Below are 23,385 nucleotides of genomic sequence, written 5' to 3'. Positions count from 1 at the left end.
TAGTTGTTATATATATAGAGAGAGGGGGGGGGCATTTGGCTGGGGAAGGATTATTTGATGACCTAAGTACAAATAAACATTATGTAGTTAAATAAGGCCAGTTTCAAAGTCCAGCAAGGGATGGCTTTGTTTATCCTTACTGTTGGGCAAGTTTTGTGACAAAGATGACCTGTGGAATGGACTGTTCTTTCCTACGGGTGAAATTGTGATGAGCACATGATACATTGGCACAAAACCATCATGGCCAAATCCCCAACAGTGTGCTGGCAGTTAAAAAAAAGGTCAGTTTTGGAGTCGAGTTGTTCCTTTCTCATGAAAAAAATTCTCTTTGTCAACCAATTTGAAGCTTTGATTTATGCAACTGTTTTTTGACTGAGGTGTCAAATAATGTATTTCTTTATGTACTGTTTGTTCCTACAGTCCCTGATGTGGCAACTGCACCCTGTAACAGTGGTCGGGGGTGGGAGAGGTCTGCTTGACCCAGCATTGACTCTAGACAAGAGGCACAAGTGGCTTCGGCCAAAATAATTAATGGGTTGGATCAGTTCCCTTGTAGAAACATGGGAAGCTGTCTTATACTGTCAAACCATTGGTCGATCTACGTCAGTATTGTCTACACAGATTGGCAGCAGCTCTCCAACGTTTTGGACAGATGGCATTCGCAGCTTTATCTGGAGATTTCAGAGATTTAACCTAGGGCCCATCTGCATGCAAAGCAGATGCTGTACCACTGAGTTAGAGCCCAACATATGAAGCTGACTTACTCTGAGCCCAGGCCATTGGTTTTTGTTGCTCAGTATTGTGTGCACTGACAGGCAGCTGCTCTCCAGGATTTCTTTCCCAGCCCTACCTAGAGAGGCCAAGGATTGGTCTTGGGACCTAATGCATACGGAGCATGTTCTTTCTACCACTGGGCTTTCACCTATGTAGAAAGGTTACAACATTTGGGGCTTTTTAGTTTAGAAAGAAGATGAGTAAGGACAACGAGAGAAGTGTATAGAATTCTGCATGCACATGGTTCAAAATTAGCCAGGTGCGTTTTGCAACTGGCGCGTGGGTCCAATTGCAACCACATAAAGATCTCTGGTTGCCAGGTAGGCAACTGACCTCTCCATCTGGCTGCCCCCTCCAGCTTTCTTAAGTGGGTAAGCAGAAGAGCTTTTTTATTGCATTTATATCCCACCCTTTTCTCCAAAGAGTACATGATTCACCCCAGTCCTAAATTAATCCCTAAAACAACCCTGTGAGGTAGGTTAAGAGGCTATAACTGGCCCATGGTCACCCGGTGAGCTTCATGACGGAGTGAAGGCTGAACCCTGATCTCCTAGGTCCTAGTTTGACACTCTTTAACTACTACACCACACAGGCTTCCTACAGTACTTCTGCTATGGGGCAGCTACATAAATTATGTAGGTATGTAAATATGGGGAAAGCAAAATGTCATACTGAATCCTCACTACAACGTTTCTTACTGTGAGCCTGATAATCACACAAAGATGCATCTGAAATGGCCACCCAAACATTTTCTGGGGTCTATTTTGTGAGCAGAATCCTAAATTGGCACCTTTATTCTCTGTAGGATTTCAGTCTCTGTGGCATAGCAAGTAGGAATGGCCAGGGCGCTCTGAATGTTGCTGTGCTCAGCCAGTCCCGCCCAACATGACCAGTGGAAGCCACCATATTTGCCGGCATGGAATTGCAACATTCCATTCCAGGGATACCAAATGTTGATGGTCAGAATCAGGCTATTTTGGAGAAGGAAGGTTTTGAAAAATGAAACAGGGATATAATTTAGTGGGACTGAGTCAAGAGTGGTACCGGCACCTGATGTGAGAAGAGCAGCTTGCGATAACTACGTGTGTCAATCCTGGTGCTGGTTGAGTGTTCATATGAGGGAACATCGCCATGGGGGTGGCGGTACAAAATTAAAGCATTTATAAATACAAAAACTCAAAAAAATTATTAAATGAACAGCACAACAGTCATACCAAAGGGTAATTGGAACTGCCATAATTGCAGATTTCTAAAAACCATTTAGAGTTAAATGGAACTTGAGTGTGCATGGCCTTAAAAAGCTGCAAAAATCCCTTGTTATATTTGAATGGATAATATTGTGTAATATTCCACCATTTCTCCAGGCAGCTCAGGGTGGTGCATTGGGTCTCTTGGGTCCAGTCAGAACAATCCTGTGATGTAGGTTGTCGAAAGAGTTACTGTCTCAAAGTCAAGGTCACCCAGTGAGTTTCATAGCTGGGTAGGCAGAAGAATCCAAGGACTTTACAGCCCCAAGTCGAAACTGTCTATTGCACAAGATGTCTGAACCTTTTCAGATTTGGCACTCATTTTTTAATTTTTTACCATCTATTTGTGTGAAGCCAGTGCTGGTGTGACTTGCTGTAGGTTGGGCTGTGACCTAGTTGGGGAGTTTTAACCCATCACTGCATAGTTTGATCTGTCACATTATTGGTACAGCCCATTAGTGCTACAGGGACAGTGAAACTCCCCTATGACTTTTTCCACATTCCAACTATTGTTACCAGTTTCCAGGTAGAGGTAGATTACTTTGTAAAAAAAAATGTACGAAACTGTCATAAGCAACTTGCATGTGCTTCAGTTTGAACTAAAAAGTGACGTCTCTGGTCCCTGGGGGGCTGGGCTCATACCCAAGCTTTAGATTTCTAGCTATCACAACTAAAATATTTGTCTTGAGTTTAGCTCTGTTCACCTAGTTGGCAGACGTAACACCAGAAAGTGGCAGCGCTTTGAGTTCACTTGGGTGAGAGCACTTGGACGTTGGTTGGCAGAAGTGAGGTGAAGTTCGGGTTGCTTTCCCCCCCTCTTACGCAGCTTGCTGCTGATCTCTAAGAGGATCTGGAATTTTGAGACAAGATCCTGTTTGCTATGGAGAATAGACGTCAGAGGTGGAGGGGGGAGAGAAGGTTAATCCATGTTAGGTAACAGACATGAAAGGGCACAACTGGTGGAGTGATAAAAGGGCTCTAAACGGACAAATTAGTTGGAAATGCTTTTCCTATTTTTCATCTATAATTAAACTGCTTACTAGTTGAACATACAAGTTGTGGAGACATAATTAAACTTGTATTTTGTCAGGATTTATTACAGTGTAGTTTTCCCACAATGTAATATTCCACCTTTATGGTATAATTTGCATTCATGAGATAATTCTGCCAGGCACATGACAACTTTTGTTTAATTCTGCCTCTGAGGCTCTGTTCAGTTTAGTAGTACAGTTTTGTTACAGTACTACTTCTTGCTTTCAGCCTTAAAAATGGGTTTAAGCAGAGGTTTGATGTCCATCTGTCATGGACGCTTTAGTTGAGATTCCTTCATTGCAAGGGGGTGGATTAGATGACCCTGAGGATCTCTTCTAACTAAACTTTATGTAACAAAAGTAGGATCCATTTTCCCCAAAGAAAAGGTCTTGGTTACAGCTTGTATGTTTGGAGAGAGATAAGCCATCTACCTGACTTTGGACATAAAGGTAAAGGGACCCCTGACCATTAGGTCCAGTCGTGAGCGACTCTGGGGTTGTGGCGCTCATCTCACTTTATTGGCCGAGGGAGCCGGCGTACAGCTTCCAAGTCATGTGGCCAGCATGACTAAGCCGCTTCTGGCAAACCAGACCAGCGCACGGAAATGCCGTTTACCTTCCCGCCAAAGCAGGACCTATTTATCTACTTGCACTTCGACGTGCTTTTGAACTGCTAGGTTGGCAGGAGCAGGGACCGAGCAACGGGAGCTCACCCTGTCGCGGGGATTCGAACCCTGACCTTCTGATCAGCAAGTCCTAGGCTCTGTGGTTTAACCCACAGCGCCACCCGCATCCCTGACTTTGGACATAGGGCTAAGCCAAATCATGGCTTGGTTCTCAGCTGTGTGGTTGGGAGGGGGAGCAAAACAGGCACGGTTTCAGTCCTGTGCACAAGCACACTGCACATGCATCTTTAAACCACAGTTCAGCTTAACTGTGCTTCAAAGTGACATGTAAACCAGGACACTAACTCAAACTGCTTGTCTATCAAGCTCAGTTTTATGTACATGCTGACATGCAGCAGCTTTCAAAGATCTCGGCCAGAAGAGTTTATTCCAGCCCTGGCACCTGAGTTGGCCTTTAACTAGAGATGCCAAGGGTTGGGCTTGGCACTTCTGCACGCAGCACATGGGCTATACTGTTCAGCTACTGTCCCATCCCACAGTCTTGTAAGGCCGCTCAAGGATCAGAGTTCAGCAATTGTAATTCCATAGCTAGCAGCTGGTTCCTGTCTGTGAATGCTATCTCCAGAATCCTCCTTGCTTCCCCCACAGTTCAAAGTGAATGGCTGCAAAATGGGAAATTAACCATGTTCAGTACTATTTTTCTAGAAAAAGAGGAACTCGCCTCTTTCTGCCTCATTCTTTTAGAATGGCAATAGCACTCACTGATTTCCTGCTGAAAAAAAGTCCTGACCATGTCAGTGAATTGAGCCTGACACTAGAACTATGGTATGCAAACGTTTGTGTGTAATGTTAATTTGTGGGTGTAACATCCTAATTTCTCTGTGGTATTCACAATAGTGTGAGTAACAAATCACACCTCTTTTGCCTGATCCCCCCTCCTATTGAATATTAAATCAGAATATTGTTTATAAAATGAGTTAATTTTTTTGGTAGAACACTGGCCACTACAAGGTACCCAATGCTGCCTGCAGTATACTTCAGTGCAAACATGTACAGCAGTTGAATGAGTTGCTCATTCTAACCTAGTGGTTCTTTTCCCTTCCTCTTTAGAAAGCTGAAACACACAAGCCACTTGTTTCATACAGCCATCACAGAAGGTGGCATAGCATATCCTGTTGAGCTTACCTTTCATACCTTACCACAGCAGAGAGGAGCTGGGGCTGGTACACAAGCTAGGTGCTGGGTTGTTTTTTAGTTGTTTTCGGGGAAGCTTTTAATGTGTGACATTTTAATGTATTTTTAATCTTTGTTGGAAGCAGCCCAGAGTGGCTGGGGAAACCCAGCCAGATGGGCGGGGTACACATAATAAATTATTATTATTATATAGTGGTGGCATCTGTTTATGAGGAACTCCTTCCCACAGGAAACCCGTCAGGCTTCATCCTTAGTGGGGTTCAGGTGGCATTTGAAATGCCTGATGGCTTTGTTGTATTTTTGTTGCTGCTGCATTAATGACCTGGTAGTGTCCCAAAGTGTTTTGTGTTTTATCTTAAATCAGGATCAGATTTGCTTCAGTGTGGAATCATCGGTTCTCTTCTCTTCTTCCTCCCTCCCTTTAAAACATTATCCCCTATTAGCCCTTCCCATACGAATTGATGTACAGATAACAGTTTGGGTGTCCTGAGTGTCTTTTGCATAGGGCTTTCACTCTTTTTCATACCAGTAAAGTAGAACTGTCACATAGCCCTGTCTAGAGCAGCTCTGAAGCCTAGAAGAGGCTGCAGAGGGTTAATCTAGCCTGCCGGGGAAAGTGACGTTAGGGGAAAGCAGGGATTGAGCAATCTGGAGCTGCCTCACACGCACTTGTCAGGAATCCAGGCTGGCTGGGAAGGGCTTGAGAGACACAAGCTTCCCTTTTAAGCAGAAGGGCAGGGCTCGGGCAGCCAATCACAGCACAGCAAGGACAGCTCATAGGCATGTGTCATGAGTCTTGCCGGCATTTCCTCTCAAGCACGAGAAACGAGAAAGGAGCGGAATTGGGTGGCTTACAAGAGAGCCTGAGCGCAGCTGGGGGAAATGCTTTGCCTGTGCCTCTATGTGCCGACTTTCGGCGAGTCCCAGGCAGAGTTTGAGTACTTTGAGTCGAAGGGGCTTCCTGAAAATCTGAAGCCCATCTTCAGACTGAGCCTTTTGATTCCTTCCCAGGAGTTTTCCACCTATCGTCAATGGAAGCAGGTATGAAAGAATGTATGCGAGCTGAATTGTTCTAATCTGTTCAGTATGACCTCCTCTATGCTTTCAAGGAGTTGAGGGTGGCACACATAGTTGCCTTCCACTCCTTTTCTCTGGACAACAGGCTGTCTAGGTAAAATTGGTTGGGACTGGGTCAATGGCTCAAGTTTAGTCTGTGAACTTCAAGGATCAAGTGGGTATCTCCCTAGTTTAAGCCCAGTTCTGTTCTGGAGGCAGGTTCTAGCTTGGGATAGTTATTAGCTGCTGTTCTATAGCAGCTTTCAGTGTAAAGAGGGTTGGTGAGTCATCTTCCCTGCCCTTCCTCCACAAGTTCTCATTTCCCTTGCAATGTAAATACAGTGTGGAAGATTGTGTGGAGATGTAATGGGTTTCCAAGGCCCACCTGGTGCATTTCCAACATTCAGCTCTTGTGCTGCCTTCTGCTTCATACTACCTATTTTCCACAAAGCCTTTGGGTGTGTGTTCTAATGCCAGTTCATGTTGGACCCAAACCTCAGTTGGCTGTATATAATCTGAAGTGGGGGAAACCCTCCCTTTTAGTATCATGTATATCAATATGAGCAACTTGACCCAGCATCCTTCTCTAGAACACCCTGTGACAGCAATTTTGGCCAGGTCCTTGATTCTTCTGAAGGATGGAACTGGCTGTGCCTATTGTTACTACAACTGAGCCTACATGCAAATCAAGAGGGTGGAGAGGGATGTAGCAGGGACATTTAAGGTGAAGAGGAGGCATATCCAGGGCTGGGTGGCATTGTTGGTGGCAGGAAGAAGGCAGCATCAGTTAATCTCTTCATTTCCCACCTATCTTTCCTAACACAGGAAGTTCAGCTCAGATAGCCAATGTTCTGTTCAGAGTATGCCCATTGAAATTAATGGACATGGCTAACTTAAATTCATTCATTTCAATTGGTCTACTTTGACTAGAAATTAGTGGGATGCAACCCGGGGTTCATGTGAAAGTTCAGGAGACCGTAAGTTTTTAAAAGCAAGCCTTCACAACTTGTGATCCAATACAGCCCAGCAGTGTCTGAATGAAGTATCTGAACAAGAGTTTGGCATAAATGGAGCTGTTAAGCACCTGTCAGGCAACAATGCACATCTGCTGGGCTGTTTTGAATTTGGTGGATCATGTGTTGTGCTGGTCTGGCTTAAAACATAAGTACATAAGGGGTGTCATATTTGTTTCCATATAGAAGATGGGAAGCTCTCACAGAGTCAGAGCAGTGGTTCACCTAGCTCAATGTTACTGATGCTGTTGTCAGTGGAGGAGATAGGGTATCTTTCCCAGCTCTAGCTAGAGGTGCCTAGGCAGCATATTGGGTAGAGTGTTTGATTAGGACCTGGGAGAAACCCCACCTAATCACAAAGCTGGCTGGGTGACCCTCGGCCAGCCCAACCTACCTTGCAGGGTTTCGGTTTTTTTGGTAACATCTTTACTGAAAGTTCAAAAGGCACATAACTATATGTGCATCAAACATGGTGAGGTGCAAACAAGAGGAGAAAAAGAGAAAGAGAAACAGAACCTGTGCAGAAGGGAAAACGAAGGGGGGAGTGGGGGAAAACCCAAAACTGTATATTCAAATTCAGTGATATTTGGAATCCATTCTTACAAATAGGTTAAGATCTGATGAAGAACAGTAACAACCTTGTAAAATATACCTCTCAGGGTTACTGGGAGGATAAAATGGGGAGGGGGAGAACCATGTACTCCACCCTGAGCTCCTTGGGGGGAAGGGATATAAATGCAATAAATAAAAAAATGAAATTGAACCTGGGGCCTTCAGTGTGAAAACCAGGTGTGTTACCACTGAGCTGCAGCCCTTTCCCTCTGGCAATGTTTCCAGTCATGGCAACATGCAGTAGTTGCTGCTATAAAGATAGTAAGTAATAGAAGGGTTCATGTGCCCATGCAGAGAGGATTTTGTGGGTGATAAGTCGCTTACTTGATTATGAATCTTCCTTGTTTTATCACTGCAGTCCCAACAGCGTTCTGGTATGTTAGCCAGTTAGCTGGTTTTCATGAGGAATATGGGTTCGTTCAGAGCTCTCTTCTCTCCCCTCCCCACCCCAGTTATTTCCTTCATTCTCTTTCTAGTGTTTGAAAGCCAGCATCTTGCACCTCCCCAAACTGAAACAAACATATTATCAGATGCGCTTCAGATTTTTGTTAATGAGTTAATCACTCGTTAATTTGCTTGTGAGCAAAGGCAAGCTCTTATCACTTATTCAACAGCCATGCTTGAAGGAGAGTGTATGATGGTATCAGGGCAATAAGATTGGCCATGTAACATCCAATATGACCCTTCCTTTCACATTGTTCTGTTGGACCTTCGCACTAGCAGTGTGTCACAATGTCATGACTATCAAGGCACTGATGAATGCACACTAGGCTAGAATCCAACAGCCTTGCAGTTTGTAGCATCATGCATTCAGATGTGGTTACCAGAAGTCTTTTGCTGACATGGAGACACTGGATGGGGTTGAGGACAATGATTGAGGGGATACATGGAAGCAGACTGATTTTTTAAATGTAAATATCAGAATTGTAGGAACACCACACTGTTTAGTACAGTAACCTTAAAACCTGTATCAATTGGGGCCTTAGCAGTCTTGCTTTCTCAGTGCAAGAAGATTAATGTGCAGACCCAGTGCACATGTAGGAAAGAATTTCAGCACTGACCGTGATGTGAGCCCAGAGTTACAATTTTAGAAATCGTTTGCATCACAGAGATGCGAGTTCAGTTGGGGCAGATTACTTGGCAGAAGGTTTTGGGTGTGCTCATTAGCAGACATTTCCCCCTTTTGCCTTGTATCCGCTGCAGTATCCTTTACAGAAAGGGGAGGTGCGTTTTTGGCTTCTCCAGGACCAGCTTACAGGGTCCACAATGCTTCCTTGCCTCTCCCAAAGGGTCATGTGGTATTGGGAAACCCTGAATTGGCTCGTTAGCAGTTATCTGATGACATGCCAGAGATTGCCTTCTATCTTTAGCTTACAAATTATGACCCCTTCTATCTCTCTTCTTTTACAACTGTCACATGTCTGTCTGCAGATCAGATCCACCTTGGAAGTCTCAAAGGTCACCGCAGATGGTGACCGGCTGTCCTTATTAAGTTTAGGTTAGGAGGGGTATTAAATTATATGAAGGCCTAAGTTTAGTAATATGGGGGACAGGGAAGGGGAGGAAGGAGCATTTCAAATTATGTCTCGTGTAATTCTCAGGGGAGTCGTTTCTTATACAATATGAAACGTTTATTACTTTAATACGGAACATATTTATCAGCAGCCTAATTATTAAAAATGCAGTATGCTAACCCATTCCACTATTTTTTCTAATTTTTCATGGTCTTGCAAGTGGAGCTAGGTATTGACAGGTTCTGTTTCTTGGCACTCTAGCCTAGTAGACTGGTATTTAATGCAGGCACCAGCGACTCATAGCCTTGTGCTGTGTGGAGATCAGCAGGCAGCCCAGTTGAGCCATTGTGAGGAGCCAGCTGGTCTTTGCTGGGTGCTTTTCGGCATATAATTATCTCACTTAACAAATTTCCTGCTCTCTATGCAAAACAGGTGATAGCAAAGCCGGTATTGACCCAGCCATTTAGTTGCTGTGTCTGGTTTGCTTACCTGCCTATCTGGGCAAGGCTCAAGGTGCTGTTTCCTGCTAAGAGGAATGTTAAGGATAAAGTTTCCTTATTTATTAACAACATGACTTTGCCATCTCTTAATCTCTTCTGTAAATATACACTTTGCTTCTAAAATCTAGTTTCCCCCAGTATCTTGCACAAGTGCATAACTGCAGGGTGACCAAATCAGTTCATGCTTGCCTCAGAGCTGCTTTTTGACATCTCTCTTCAGCTCATGTATTTGAATTTGGTGGTCAGTCATTGTTTCTAGTAGCTGGTGTGGTTTAGCTTCCTTGCTTCCCTGTTCAGAGGCAAAGTACGGTGACATCTCTGTACCCAGCGCCTAGCAAGGAGCTTTTACAGAAGAACTAGAGTGCGCTCTCTCTCTCTCTCTCTCTCTCTCTCTCTCTCTCCCTCCCTCCTCACTTCTCTCAAGCCCATGACATTGATCCTGCATCTTAAGACAAGGTGTAGCCTAGCAGTGTTTGGGGAAAACACACATACTGTCTCTCAAAAAACCAGCACAACTGGTATCAAACATATTTGGTTAAATTTAAGAGCTCCTGGCAGTGGGGAGTGGACTGCTGTGCTCCAGTTCTGCTTTTAGGGCTTCCATAGGCATGTAGCTGGCCACTGTGAGAACAGGATGCTATATGTGCCATTGGCCTGATGCAGTAGGGCTCTGGATTCTTAGTTTTTACAGTATGTGTGAGGCTGTTCAAAAACAGGTGTGCTATGTAGTCTCCCAGCTCCTGTTCCCTAGCTACAGCTATATAAAAAAGCTACAAAATGAAGTCCAAGCAGAGATCATTTTGTGCAGGGGTTCCATTCCCAGCCCCCGTCTGCGTCGATTGGGCATGTATAAGTGCACCCTGCCCTGTTATGTCCCTTGTTCTGCCCTCTTCTGTGTCCAAAAGGATCCACAGGTCTGCAATTGTGTGTCCATTGGGTGTGCGTAAAATGGTCACCGCCTGTAATGTTATTTTTGTGTGTCTTTTCATACAGAAAATTGTTAAAGCTGGAGATAAGGACCTAGATGGGCAGCTGGACTTTGAGGAGTTCGTTCACTATCTCCAAGACCATGAAAAGAAACTGAGACTGGTTTTCAAGAGCTTAGACAAAAAGAATGATGGTATGCACATTTTGGTTTATTTATTGGGAGCGAAGGGATTCTGTTGCAGATTGTCTGGCAGCTTTGTTTTGTTCATAAAGCTTAGAGCTTACTTGTCATCTTTACAGGCTGCATTGACGCCCAGGAGATCGTGCAGTCCCTTCGGGACCTGGGAGTCAAGATATCTGAACAGCAGGCTGAGAGAATTCTCAAGAGGTAAGTGTTGCAGGTGGCTCTAGTGTTTTCACTCTGGCGACCATGGTGTAAGGTGTTAGCTTTGTCTCCCTTCTCTTCCTTTATATCTCTCCCCTTATAAAACCTCTGAAGCAACTCTGCAGCGTTTCGCCCATAGCAAAGCATGCCAGAGCAGCAAATGGTGCTAGAATAGCAATCACAGGTGAAGATCCACTGACATCTTTTGCTGGAACAGTAGGGACAGATGGAGGCCAGAATGCATAAGAGCATGTGACATCAAAAGTAAGCAGAATGCTGATTCATGAGAGAGCAGCGTTCCCTTTTGGAAAGGCTTCTTCATCCTTGCCAGGAATTGATTTACGGTGCTAACATTCCGTCCTGTAAGATAGACAAGTAGCATGTAGGCCAAGCGGGAACTTGCTTAATAGCTGCTAAGCAAGAGGTATGAATGATTTTGCCAGCATTCTGGAATTGCTGTCCTTGCAGTATATAATGCTTTTCTGCAGGTTAGATAATCTTAAATTAAGGTATCAATCGAGGTATATGTTCCAGTGCTCGCTGCTTTAATACGTGCATGCAACATAACATACTGAAATGCTTTCAGCTGCATGCATGTTGCACTAACTTTTAACATTTGTCCCTTTCTTGCTCTTTGTATTCTCCCCTCTGCTTCCCTGTCTGTCAGAATAAGAACGGGACACTTCTGGGGTCCTGTCACCTAGTAAGTACCAAAGTGTATATTTTTGTCTGGCTCCTTTTCCTTTTTGTACTAGTTTTTCTCCCCACCCGCAATGAAGTTGGTAATGTGTAGCAGATTTTTAGTGAGCCTGGTGGTGATGGAGGGTGAGTCCACAGGCAGACACCAGTATATCTCATAAAAACATAAAAATTTCAGTATCAATATCAACAAATTACACAGCTAATCAATATAAAGCACTCCTAAAACAGCAGAAAAATATGCAGAATAAGGGGTAACTATTAAAAGCACAGCACATATTTTTGTTTCCAGAAGGTAACTGCAAGCAAGCCAATAGGGCTAAGGTTGAATTGATGCTTAAGAGTATGTTAAAACCAGCACTTCTGTGTCTCATGCTTGGGAATCCTTTCTCGATTAGTAAGACTGATTTAATTGGTAAGGACAGAAAAACACTCAAGTTCAAAACTTCTTCCTCCTGCTGCCCCAAGGTAGAATCTACTGACTCATTTGCCTACCACAGATGAAGCCACACTGTACAGACCATAACCAGGCAGCTAGGACACAAATTGCAGATGACTTAGGGGAGTGCACACACAGTTACACATGCCACTCACTAGTTAATCTGACTCGTTTTATGACCACACATATTAACTAATCTAGACTCTTTCTATGGAATATCTTATGTCCATCCTGCACAGCCTTACATATTTAATTTTGGAGGACCCAGTGAAAGGAAGAGGATGTGGGGAGAGGCAATGGAGAAGCCATCTTAGCCCCACATAGAACACAATTTGTTCCTCATGAGCTGTCCTGTGATCCCAGGAAAGATTTTTGCCCTCATGACTGTTTGAAAATTACTCTTCCAAGTATTTTACGCTATCTGATACATAAAGATCTTAAATTTTGCTTGCATGTTCTTTAGTCCTCTTCTGCAAATATTTATGTTTTGTGTGGTTGGTGTGGAGCTAAAGAGTTGATATGCCATACCTCCTCCTCTTGGCTCATTTTACCTTCCCAATTGATTCTTGCAGCATGGATAAAAATGGAACAATGACAATAGATTGGAATGAATGGCGTGACTATCACCTGTTGCACCCTGTGGAGAACATTCCTGAGATTATCCTGTACTGGAAGCACTCAACGGTAAGAAATTAAGATCGTTCATGCACAACATATGTGAAACTCATGGTTGCATTTGTGAGGGTCCCGCTCCATGCTCTTGACTCCTATCAGCAGTCTCCATCAAAAGCTAGCTGCCTTCTCGCTCTAGTTGCTTTCTGTTTTTATGTGCCTTCTGGCCTTGTTCTTAAAATTTCTGGCACAGGTGAAAGTGAATGTTCTCAGGGAGTGGAAAGGCAGGTAAGCTGCTTGACTTGTACCCAAGGTATGCAAACAACTGGGTCCTGCTAGTTTGCAACCTGCCAGCTCTGGAAAGTGATACGATGCTCTTTGATTAAATTTGGCTTTTAGTGCTGCATAATGAGATCAAACTAGGCTGTGAACTCCAGAAGAACTCTAGATCTTTCCCCCTGTTCTGTTCCTCTTGGCCAGTCATTTTGAACACCAGCAGATTGCAAGGCTGGCAGGTGGCCCATTTTTGGAACTACAACTATGGTACATTTTCTGAAATACCATCTAATGAATTTTATTAGCTGCAACCACATGCAGGGGAGAACAAAGCTGCTGCAGATACAGATAAAGCAGGTGCAGGTGTTGAAATAGTAAACTAGTGCTAATTGCTTCCATGCTTAAATTGTTTAATCTAGGTGCATGATGAACAGATCTCTGAGGAAGCCCTCATGCACACCTAGTACAGCTGAAGAAAATGGTTTTACTCATGCCATGCTTTATTGCTTTGCAGATTTTTGATGTAGGAGAGAACCTGACAGTACCAGATGAGTTCACAGTGGAAGAGAGGCAGACTGGAATGTGGTGGCGACACCTAGTTGCAGGTGGAGGGGCAGGGGCAGTGTCAAGAACATGCACTGCTCCCTTGGACCGCTTGAAAGTTCTCATGCAGGTAAGGGTGGAAGCTCGGCAGAAGGGTCTTTGTTGTCCTGGCTCCATCAACTTTTCCTCTTAGTTCAGGGATATAGATAGAATACAGTCTTGCAAGACTTTTCCTCCAGAAACAAGAGAGCTGTAACATATGGTGATGTCTGCTTGTATGTCATTCTGACACCCAGAGGGAAGCCACTCTCAGTAGTTTCTGTGAGCCCTGCTTTTCTACATATGACCTGCACTTCTGGTTCCCTCCAGAATTTATACTTGTAGTTTTTTTGGAGGGTAGGTCAGGTCAACAACATCACAGTCCTTGGACTGCGCAGCCTTGGCAGAACACACAATCCCTTAAAACTAGTCCTGACAGCTCTAGCTGGAAATGAGGTAACCTGTGACTTGCTGGCAGCTCTTCCTGTTCTGGGCTCAAAGGACAGAGAAACACAGCTGTCATTGGAAGTACCTTGTGAAATGGGGAATTTGGACTTTGCATAGGAGTCACCGGACTGACCCATGCCTCCCTTTCGTCATCAGTTCCATTTCCCACTGCTTCCCTTTTCACTTCTTGCTGTTCCATGAGCTACTAATTTTGATAATATTGGACTATAGATAACTGATGTTGAATGAAAGTGTCCCTTTTCCTGCTACACTTGTGAGGCAAGCTAGTTTAAAACTTGTGTGTAGATAAGAAAAGCTTTTTTGCCCAAGCAGGAAAACTGAAAATGGGCCTGGATCCAACCAGAAATGTCTTTCTCCTTTTCAGGTCCATGCTTCTCGCAGTAACAACATGAGCATCGTTGGAGGCTTTGCCCAGATGATCAGAGAGGGTGGCACAAGGTCACTTTGGCGAGGGAATGGCATCAATGTTTTGAAAATTGCTCCAGAGTCTGCCATCAAGTTCATGGCCTATGAACAGGTAAAATCATCAGGCGGACCCAAGGCACGGCGAATGAGATGGTGCTGCTGCTGTTCAGCTAACATCCCAATGTTGAGGCTAACAAGGGAATAAGAAGCAGGTGTGAATTGTGCAGACTGCTGTATCAAATGACATAATTCTTTTATATCTATAGATCAAGCGATTCATTGGCACTGACCAGGAGGTGCTGAGGATTCATGAGAGGCTGGTAGCAGGTTCATTGGCAGGAGCCATTGCACAGAGCAGCATCTACCCAATGGAGGTGAGTTCCTGAATTTAGCCTTTCCCAGCTGATGTTCTCCTTTTCTTTTGCATACAACAGACTGCTTTCAAATGTTTTAGACGCAACTCTTCCCACAGTGGTGACTTCATTGGTGACATGCCCATCAGAGATACTAAGACTTCACTAGCAATGTGGTCTATTGCAGTGTTCTTCAGCCATGGTTCCTCAGATGATGTTGGGACTTCAACATTGGCAAAACTGGCTGGGAATGATGGGAGCTGTAATTAAACAATGCCTGAGGACCCAAGGTTTAAGAACACATAATTTACTAGTTATCTTTCTTTGACTTGGTTCAGGAAAAGTTTGTATTTGCCTGCCTGTTCTATACAGGCTTTCCTGATGCATCTGTTCTTCTCATGGGCTAGGTTCTGAAGACACGGATGGCCCTGCGCAAAACAGGGCAGTACTCAGGGATGCTGCACTGTGCCAAGAACATCCTCACCAAAGAAGGAATGGGTGCTTTCTACAAAGGCTACATCCCCAATATGCTGGGGATCATTCCCTATGCAGGAATTGACCTGGCTGTATATGAGGTAAGAGGCTTGGCAGCTGCTTTGTGGGAGAGGAAGTTGCAGATATCCTAAAGCAGCCTTTCTCAACCTGTGGGTCCCCAGATGTTGTTGAACTACAACTCCCATCACCCCTAGCTAGCAAGGCCAGAGCTTAGGGATGATGGGAGTTGTAGTCCAACATCTGGGGACCCACAGGTTGAGAACTGCTGTCCTAAAGGAATGTGCTAAGGAAGGCTAGAGTCCTGACACCAATCTGCTAAGTTCCAGTGAAATTTCCCACCTGTGCTCTAGTCTAGGATTTGCAGCATGGATATTCAAAGTTGTAGTATTGGTCTCTCCCTACTCCACCTCAAATCCCATACTATTGATTCGTAAGGGTCCTACTGATGCTTGCTTTGTGAACAATTTATTTTTTCCTCCTAGACATTGAAAAACAGCTGGCTGCAACGTTATGCTGTGAACAGTGCCGATCCAGGGGTGTTCGTTCTGTTGGCCTGTGGTACCATCTCTAGCACCTGTGGACAACTGGCCAGTTACCCTCTTGCCCTAGTACGCACACGAATGCAAGCTCAGGGTAAGAGCATTTGAGAGGCCCTTGGGTGTAACCTATGATGCAGAAAGTCTTGCTGCTCAGCACCTGGTTTTTAGAAATATATACAATCTCTGAACCTGAAGGTTCTACTTGGCCACAATAACTAAGTAAACAATAGACATTATCCTCCATGTTTTTGTCTAAGTCTCTTGAAAGGCACCTGAGAATTTTAAATGTTCAACACATCTTTCAACAGTGAATCCCATAAATAAATTCTGTAGAAGTATTTAATTTTATTTGCCCTGAATCTAATCCCAATTTAACTTTGTGATCCTATGTTTCTAGTGTATGTGTGTCTGGTGGTAGGGAATTTTTTTGTCTTCCTGCTCCCCACCCCCAACTCAACAGTAGGTAAAGCTTTATAGGTTTATAATGTTGTTAGCATATCTAAGTGCAAACACCTCTTGTTTCTTTGCGCTGGGCTGATCTTGGCATCTGTCTCAGGCTGGCACATAGCCAAGTAGTTACAGAGACATAATCACAGGCTGTTAAACGCCACACAGCAAGTTAAATGTGTGTCTGGTATGCAGTGCCCCTCAGGAATTGAGCTGTGACTAGTAGAGGTTTTCCCATTCACTTTTATTGAAAGAAAGCTTTGGTACATTAGTCCCTCAAGGCACTGCAGACAATGCACAAGATAAGCCTCTCTTCTCCACAACCCGATACATTGGTACCTCGCAAGACGAACGCCTCGCAAGACGGAAAACCCGCTAGACGAAAGGGTTTTCCGTTTTGGAGGCGCTTCGCAAGACGAATTTCCCTATGGGCTTGCTTCGCAAGACGACAGCCCATAGGGAAATATCCGGGACAGCGGGGAAGCGCAGCGCGTCTTCCCCACTGTCCTCGGACCTCCTCCGAAGCCGGGCGGTGGGGCGGGAACGCCTCCTCCCGCCACCGCCGGGCTTCGGAACGATGCTCCAAAGCCGGGCGGCGGGGAGGGAACACCTTCTGAAGGCGGGCGGGGGGCGAAAGTCTTTGTCCCCCCTGCCTGCCTTCCCAGGGGCTTTTAAATCGCCCCGGACAGCGGAGAAGTCCTCCGCTGTCCCGGGCGATTTTAAAATGCCGCCCGCCAGCATTTTAAGATCGCCCGGACAGCGGAGAAGTCCTCCGCTGTCCCGGGGTTTTTTAAAATGCTGGGGGTGGGAAGAAAAGCCCTTGTCCCCCCCCCCCAGCCTTCAGAAGAGGTCCGGGGACAGACTGTCCCCGGACCTGGTCTGAAGGCGGTTTCCCTAGGAACGCATTAATTGATTTTCAATGCATTCCTATGGGAAACCGTGCATCGCAAGACGAAAAACTCGCAAGACGAAGAGACTTGCGGAACGAATTAATTTCGTCTTGCGAGGCACCACTGTACAAGCTTTGCCAATCCCCTCTTTTACTACCCTGACTGCCAAGCTGTGCTCTAGCTTTAGGAAAGTTGAACAGAACCTGTGCTTTTCCCTTTCCCAGCCCCAAATACTAGAGGGGCTGGATGAGGATCATTCTTCCAGGTGTTCTCTCCACCTTACCAGATGAATGAATGAATCTTTATTTGCGTCAGCCGTCGGCCATAGCAATAAAACAACAATATGATATACAAAGAATAGAAATAAAAAAGTCAAGTATATAAAATACATTTTCGGGTTTTGAATCAATAGATAGTGGATCTTATTCTGATTGCCCCAGCTAAAAACCTTGCAACCTTTGCTGTCACCTGCTCATCTTGCCCTTGTTTGCCCTTCTGTTGCTTACATTTCCCACTTTTTCTGGACCTAGGAGATTTTGGGGGGCGGGTAATGTCTCTTAGAATTATCCTTCCTCCTGCGGGGCACTCAACCACCATTCTGCCTTCTGAGTGTGTGGGAACTTATTGCACGTTCCTGCTCCCCTCCTTCCAGGAAGGGGTCAGCATGGGAGGTAGGGAGGCAGGACGAGCTTGCTGGTGTGAGGACATAAGCAGGGGGAAATCAAGTGGTACTTGCCTGTCCCCCTCCCTGTCACTACCCTCCGATTCTTTCTCTCTCTCCCTCAGCCATGACCCCCACAACCCTCTGGGCCCTTCCCTGAGATTTTTCTGCCCCCACCCTGGACTCTGCCAGCCCCTGACATGCTGTATTGTGCAGTCCATGTGATCAGGCTCTTGATGATTGTCCAACGGCTTCTCTTTCAGCTTCAGTCGAAGGAGCGCCACAGGTAACAATGAGGAGTCTCTTCAAGCATATCCTGAAGACAGAGGGAGCCTTTGGTCTCTACAGGGGCTTGGCTCCCAACTTCATGAAGGTGATCCCAGCAGTGAGCATTAGCTACGTGGTCTATGAGAACCTGAAGATGACTCTGGGCGTGCAGTCGCGGTGACCAGGTGGTGCCTGGACCCTTGAACTTTTTCAACAAAATCTTGGGGCTCTGACCCCCAGGGTGTGCCACCATTTCATTCTGTGAATGTGTTGACTGACACTAAGCTGATCAAACTAAGCTGTGAAAATCCCAGATGGTGTGTGTTGGGGAATGATGAGGTATTGGGCCTTTCTACTGTGTTGCTATCAAAAGCTCTACATGTGTTTTAAACAATCGTTTGGCAGTTCTTCCCATGTTCAAGGGACCAACTGGGAATTGAAGGAAAGTTTCTTGAGCTGTCAGTGGTGGCCTGGTTTTTAGCCCTCTTTAGAGTCTTTTGCGCAAGCTCACAGCTGGAGAATGTATCATCTTCCAACTTGCTTGAAAGAGCTTTTTTCTGTTGAGTTGTAAACTCTTCTTAGCCATGGTTTTGATTCTGCAAACGACCTGCCTTGGGTAGGAATGGCTGCTGGGCCAAATGCTGTTTACATGTTTTCTTTTGGATAGGAGCAATTCATTTTTCTACTTCAAAATTCTGACGCTGCAGTGTAAATTAAAACCAAGGCTTCAGGGTGCAAAGCCAGTCCCTGCTGAGTCTGAGTGTTACTTTCAGGTTAGCCAGACAGAGTTTAAAATATTTTATTTTTATTATAGTTTCTGTGTTCCTGTAAAACTGCTGGCAATATGCACTTTATAACAAAAGCAGCAGCTGCAGTCTAGAGTCTGCATGTCTGTGTTTGCATGCTGGAGTAGCTGAGAGGACCTGGCACGTGCAGTTCTGCACATTTTGAATGGCCTGACCAAGTAACTGGGGAGCTGTGTTGCCACTGGTCCAGTCTCTGCATCTGAGCTCACTGCAGCATGGCAGGGGCTGTGGAGAGGCCACTTTTGCTTCCCAGTTAGCGTTTTGCATGGTGCTTCAAATACAGTTCTGCCAAGTGCTGTAGGTAGCAAATTATCCTTGAAACTTCAAGCCTTGCATTGCTTCATTCATCCATAGAACTTTATAGGTTGATGCTAGAGTTTGAATTAGGTTAGGGTGGGCTGGTAGACTTGAACTTTGGACAAGGAAGAAATTTTGCTATGGGGAACACACCAGGTTAACTGACAAAGGTGAAAATGGTAGCCTTCATTATGTTATTAGAAGGGAGTGGGGAGCTGCTTGCTTCCACCCACCCACTTCTACCAGGTGCTTATCATAGGGAGAAGGGAAGGTGGTGGCTGCCATATCTCTGACTTCATTGTTTCAAGGGTTCATTGAGTTTGTCCACTAAGACTTATTGCAGCCCAGGGGATCCTTGACTTGGGGACCAGCATCACATTCCATTTTTGTCGTTGTTTTGCTGCTTTCAAAGCATATTTATTTTGTATTTATTTAAAGACAAAAGACGAAACTGTCACACTATTTTTGTAGACATGTTTAAATATAGTTACTTTGTCCTTGGTATTCTGTATTTTTGTACAGGTCTCATATTTATGTTCTTAAAAACGTTTTGCACATTTTCAGCATCGTCTAATAAAAGAATCATTGCAAATTGGACCCCCTCAGAGGTCCTTAGTGCTCCATTTCCTTTTCGTGTTGCCTGTCCTGCATCTGGGTTGACTGAGAGCCTCAGTCAAGAAAAAATCCTTTTGTGGGGAAAAGCCTTAGGAGAGTGGTGGGTGGTGGGGAATGAAAGGCCCTTCTTTGGGGGGTCTGCCTTACTGTGGCATCGCCTCATCATTAGTGACTTTATTTTTATGGGTGTTGGACGAACCACAAACTAGATGGTTTTTGTTTTCTTTAATGGTTAATAATGCAAAGGGCTGATTGGACTTGGGAGAGAGAAAAATAAATCTCAGGGAGAGAAAAATCACAAAATGCCCATTTTTCTGATGTGTGGAAGGAAGTTGATGCCTGGAGCTGAGCTGTTGCTGTTTTCTGTGCTGGCAGATCTGCCTGCCTACTGCTCCTCCTCCTCCAGGGTCAGGAAAGTGCACTGTGAAGAAGCAGTTATCCCTGAAGGCTGCAGCGGCTCAGAGGGCCCTGCTGCTGCTCTGTACACAGAAAGCCTTGTGCAGCAGAGAGCAGCTTCCTCTCCCCCAGTTCTCTTTGGGCCTTAAGTTGGGTCTGTCCGCTGCTGCTTTGGGGGAAACTGCCTGCCTGCCTTGAGTTCATATCTCAGTCGTGTGTTTTCCCCACCCCTTTTGTGAGTCACTCCACCCTTGGGAGACCTCCCCCTTACCTTTGGTGGCCTGAGGAGATTTCAGCACATACAAATCAATGCAATATGAACTGTCTTTGTAGCTGTAACCTTAATATATGAAGGGCAAAACTAACAAAACAAGAAGCCTGTGATGGTAGGGGACAGGCAAGGACCGCCTCTCGCCATATGAACCAACCCGTACGCTGCAATCATTATCTGAGGGCCCTACTTTGTGTGCCTCTTCCATGAGAGGGCCAGAGGGTGGCAACATAAGAAGGGCCTTTTCTGTCTTGGCTCCCCACTTGTGGAATGCTCTCCCCAGGGAGCCTCGTCTGGCGCCTTCATTATATATCTTAAGAAAGCAGGCAAAAACGTTCCTGAATAACCAGGCCTTTGGCTGATGAACATTTTATGGCCTTTTAAATGTGTTTGTTGGAGGGGGGGTATTTGTTTTAGTTTTATTAAGTCTTTTGTGTTTTCTTTTTATGTTGTGAACCGCTCTGTGATCTTTGGATGAAGGGCGGTATACAAATTTCATAATTATTAATAACAATAACAATAATAAAGGTTTATCAAAGATGCTGGTGGCTTCCTTGTTTTGTGTTGAGTTGGGAGTCTGTGGGTTCAAGGTGTGTGCGCATGCGTCCTTCACCCAAACAAATATATAAAGCAAGTTTGCATTTACCCACACTTGATTACAATAAAAGCTTCAGTCATTGAAAAGTTGCTCGTTGTGACTTGAATACCCTTCAGTTGTCTTCTGTGACTTTCTAAAGTGTCCACCCTGGCTTGTGGCCCATATTTCTGGCATAGAGCTTCACTTCTTAAGGAAGTTGACTACAAAAATCATTTGGGCAAGGAAATGGACACATCACACTGCTCCTGTTCACTGGGTACAGTTGAATGAGGTTTGGGATTTGATTGTCATGGGTAGCCTAATTAGTTGCATATGGGAGAGAAAAATCAAAACTCATATTGTTTCCCCTTTTACCAAAACAGACCTACAGGGAACTAAGCAGGAAGGGGTTGGTTGGCGCCATCCTAGCTGTTACCTGGTCTGCTCAGTCAGCCAGCAAGAGTGTGTGTCCTGATTGCCTGTGGTGGTCTGAGATGTTTCTCCAGAGGACAGTGTAATTTGTTGGGACAACCCCACCAGCAGTGGGAGAGGAAAAAGGTTTTAACATGACCCTCTTTCTTCCACTATTTCCTATTTCATCATCAATCTTTATTATGGTCCAGAGACCCAACAAATCGTTACAAAGCAATACACAATTCAGACAGCCTACCTCCAGGTTAAACAAGCATTTTGTTCAGACTTAAAGATAGGGATCATTGGTTCTTGCAACCACCGATAAAAACTGCCACTGCTAATGTTCTAGTGTTTGTCCGGTCTTCCAATAGGAACCTGACATAGTGAGCCTCTGATTTTCCCAGGAAAGGTACCAACAAGGGTAATATCAGTTCAGCCCTGGCTTGCTCATATTTCGCACAGTGCAGCAAAATATGTTTTATAGAATCGATGTCTTGAGCACACAAGCAAAGTCTGTCCTGGTATTTCCTATTTGCTTAACTACTGGATGTGGTGGAGATGCACCTTGCATTGTGTTTCTTGCAAACTACTGCTTGGGGCAGTGAAGAGAAACAGACATTGTAAATTATAATCTGGTGCAAAAGGGGATTAGAGAAGCTGGTGGGCACCCTAGTAGATCTCTCTGGGCCTGGAGGCCTGCGGGTACCACATTATTGAGGCATGGATAACTGGCCAGATCCTCTCTCCAACTTGGCTACTTGGCTCCCTGGTATACTCTAGATCTTGGGGCAAGGAAACACGCTGGAAGATGGCTTGAACACAAGTGAAGGAAAGTTCTGGTCAAGTGCAATCAAACACTGGTGTGGGCAGCTCTTCAAGCCTACCTCATTACGTCATCTGACAGAGCTCTTTGGGTAGTGCAGACAGCCCCTTACAGTCTGGTCCAAAGGAGGTGGTGGAACCAACAGTAGCTCACTATGATTTGTTTGCAAAGCATTTTGAGGTTGAGAATGCTCGCACCCACAGAGATCGTGACGTGTCCCCGACCAGAGATACCAACCCTCCCCAATGCCCCATACATCACTTCTCCAATTCCAGTACAGTCATACCTCGGGTTACAGATGCTTCGGATTGTGCACCGCTCCGAACCTGGAAGTACTGGAACGGGTTACTTCTGGGTTTTGGTGCTTGCACATGCCCAGAAGTGCCAAACTGCGACCTGCGCAGATGCGCGGTTCGCAAACACTGCAGGTTGCGAACGTTCTTCCTGCACAGATCATGTTCGCAACCCAAGCATCCACTGTATCATCAAATGTGGCCAGCTACAAATCCACTTAACTGTTACCTCATGCAACCCACATTTTACCAGTTTTCTCACAAGAATGTCATATGCCACATCCACAGTATTGCCCTGACCCACCAAGTTTGGAACTCCATAAAAAAAGAGAAATTATTCATCTGGCATGACTTATTTTTCAGAAACCCATGATGGGTCTTAGTAATCACAGCATCCTTTTCTAAGTGCTCACAGGTTTTAGGACCTTTTCTGGTATCTGTCAAACCAGTCAGTAGTTACCTGGGTCTTCTCTCCTCCCCTCCCTTTTTTTGAAGATGCGGACATTTGCAAAACTACAATAACATAGGGGGAGTGTTTGGGTAATGGCACCCACAAGCCGAAGAATGTGAGAACTCTGGCCAAAGTCCAGCATCCTGTTCTCACAGTGGCCAACCAGATGCCTCTGGCAGGACCTGAGCACAACAGCTCTAGGAAACAGTAAACTAGAAGCTTTGTCCCGCTGCACTCATAGACCAGCTATATTGCTGCACACACGCACACACACACACACCCTGGTCGCTTTCCTGTCTAGCCATGACACCAACCAATTAGCCCCCAAATAGCAAGTCTCCAAGGTTGAGCACCAAAAGTTATTGTAGGGCTGGAGCACCATCTGCTGTTCAACTCAGCATTTTGCTGATTTCCAAAAGAGCCTCTGCTG

At 45.1% G+C, this 23,385-nt stretch overlaps 1 protein-coding gene across 6 annotated transcripts in view; it reads left to right on the top strand.

Moving 5' to 3' along the window:
* Positions 1–20,939, top strand: part of SLC25A25 (solute carrier family 25 member 25) — a 40,400-nt gene extending 19,461 nt beyond the window's left edge. For 2 of the 6 annotated variants that reach the window (XM_083484580.1, XM_083484582.1), the window contains exons 2-11: positions 10,561–10,687; positions 10,795–10,882; positions 11,547–11,582; positions 12,590–12,701; positions 13,420–13,578; positions 14,320–14,472; positions 14,627–14,734; positions 15,121–15,288; positions 15,691–15,841; positions 18,009–20,939. In XM_083484580.1, the coding sequence (XP_083340706.1) occupies positions 10,561–10,687; positions 10,795–10,882; positions 11,547–11,582; positions 12,590–12,701; positions 13,420–13,578; positions 14,320–14,472; positions 14,627–14,734; positions 15,121–15,288; positions 15,691–15,841; positions 18,009–18,193 (1,287 nt within the window). In that variant the 3' untranslated portion in view covers positions 18,194–20,939. Of the gene's footprint in view, positions 1–5,628; positions 5,914–10,560; positions 10,688–10,794; positions 10,883–11,546; positions 11,583–12,589; positions 12,702–13,419; positions 13,579–14,319; positions 14,473–14,626; positions 14,735–15,120; positions 15,289–15,690; positions 15,842–18,008 lie in introns of those variants that run through there. The other 4 variants (XM_083484581.1, XM_083484585.1, XM_083484583.1 and 1 more) reach the window with 3 other exon arrangements.
* The last annotated feature ends 2,446 nt before the right edge of the window (positions 20,940–23,385 follow it).

The sequence above is a fragment of the Podarcis liolepis genome, assembly GCF_965112155.1.
Source record: "Podarcis liolepis genome assembly, chromosome: Z".
NCBI classification, from domain to species: domain Eukaryota; kingdom Metazoa; phylum Chordata; class Lepidosauria; order Squamata; family Lacertidae; genus Podarcis; species Podarcis liolepis.
This window is presented reverse-complemented; position numbering and strand designations above follow the sequence as displayed.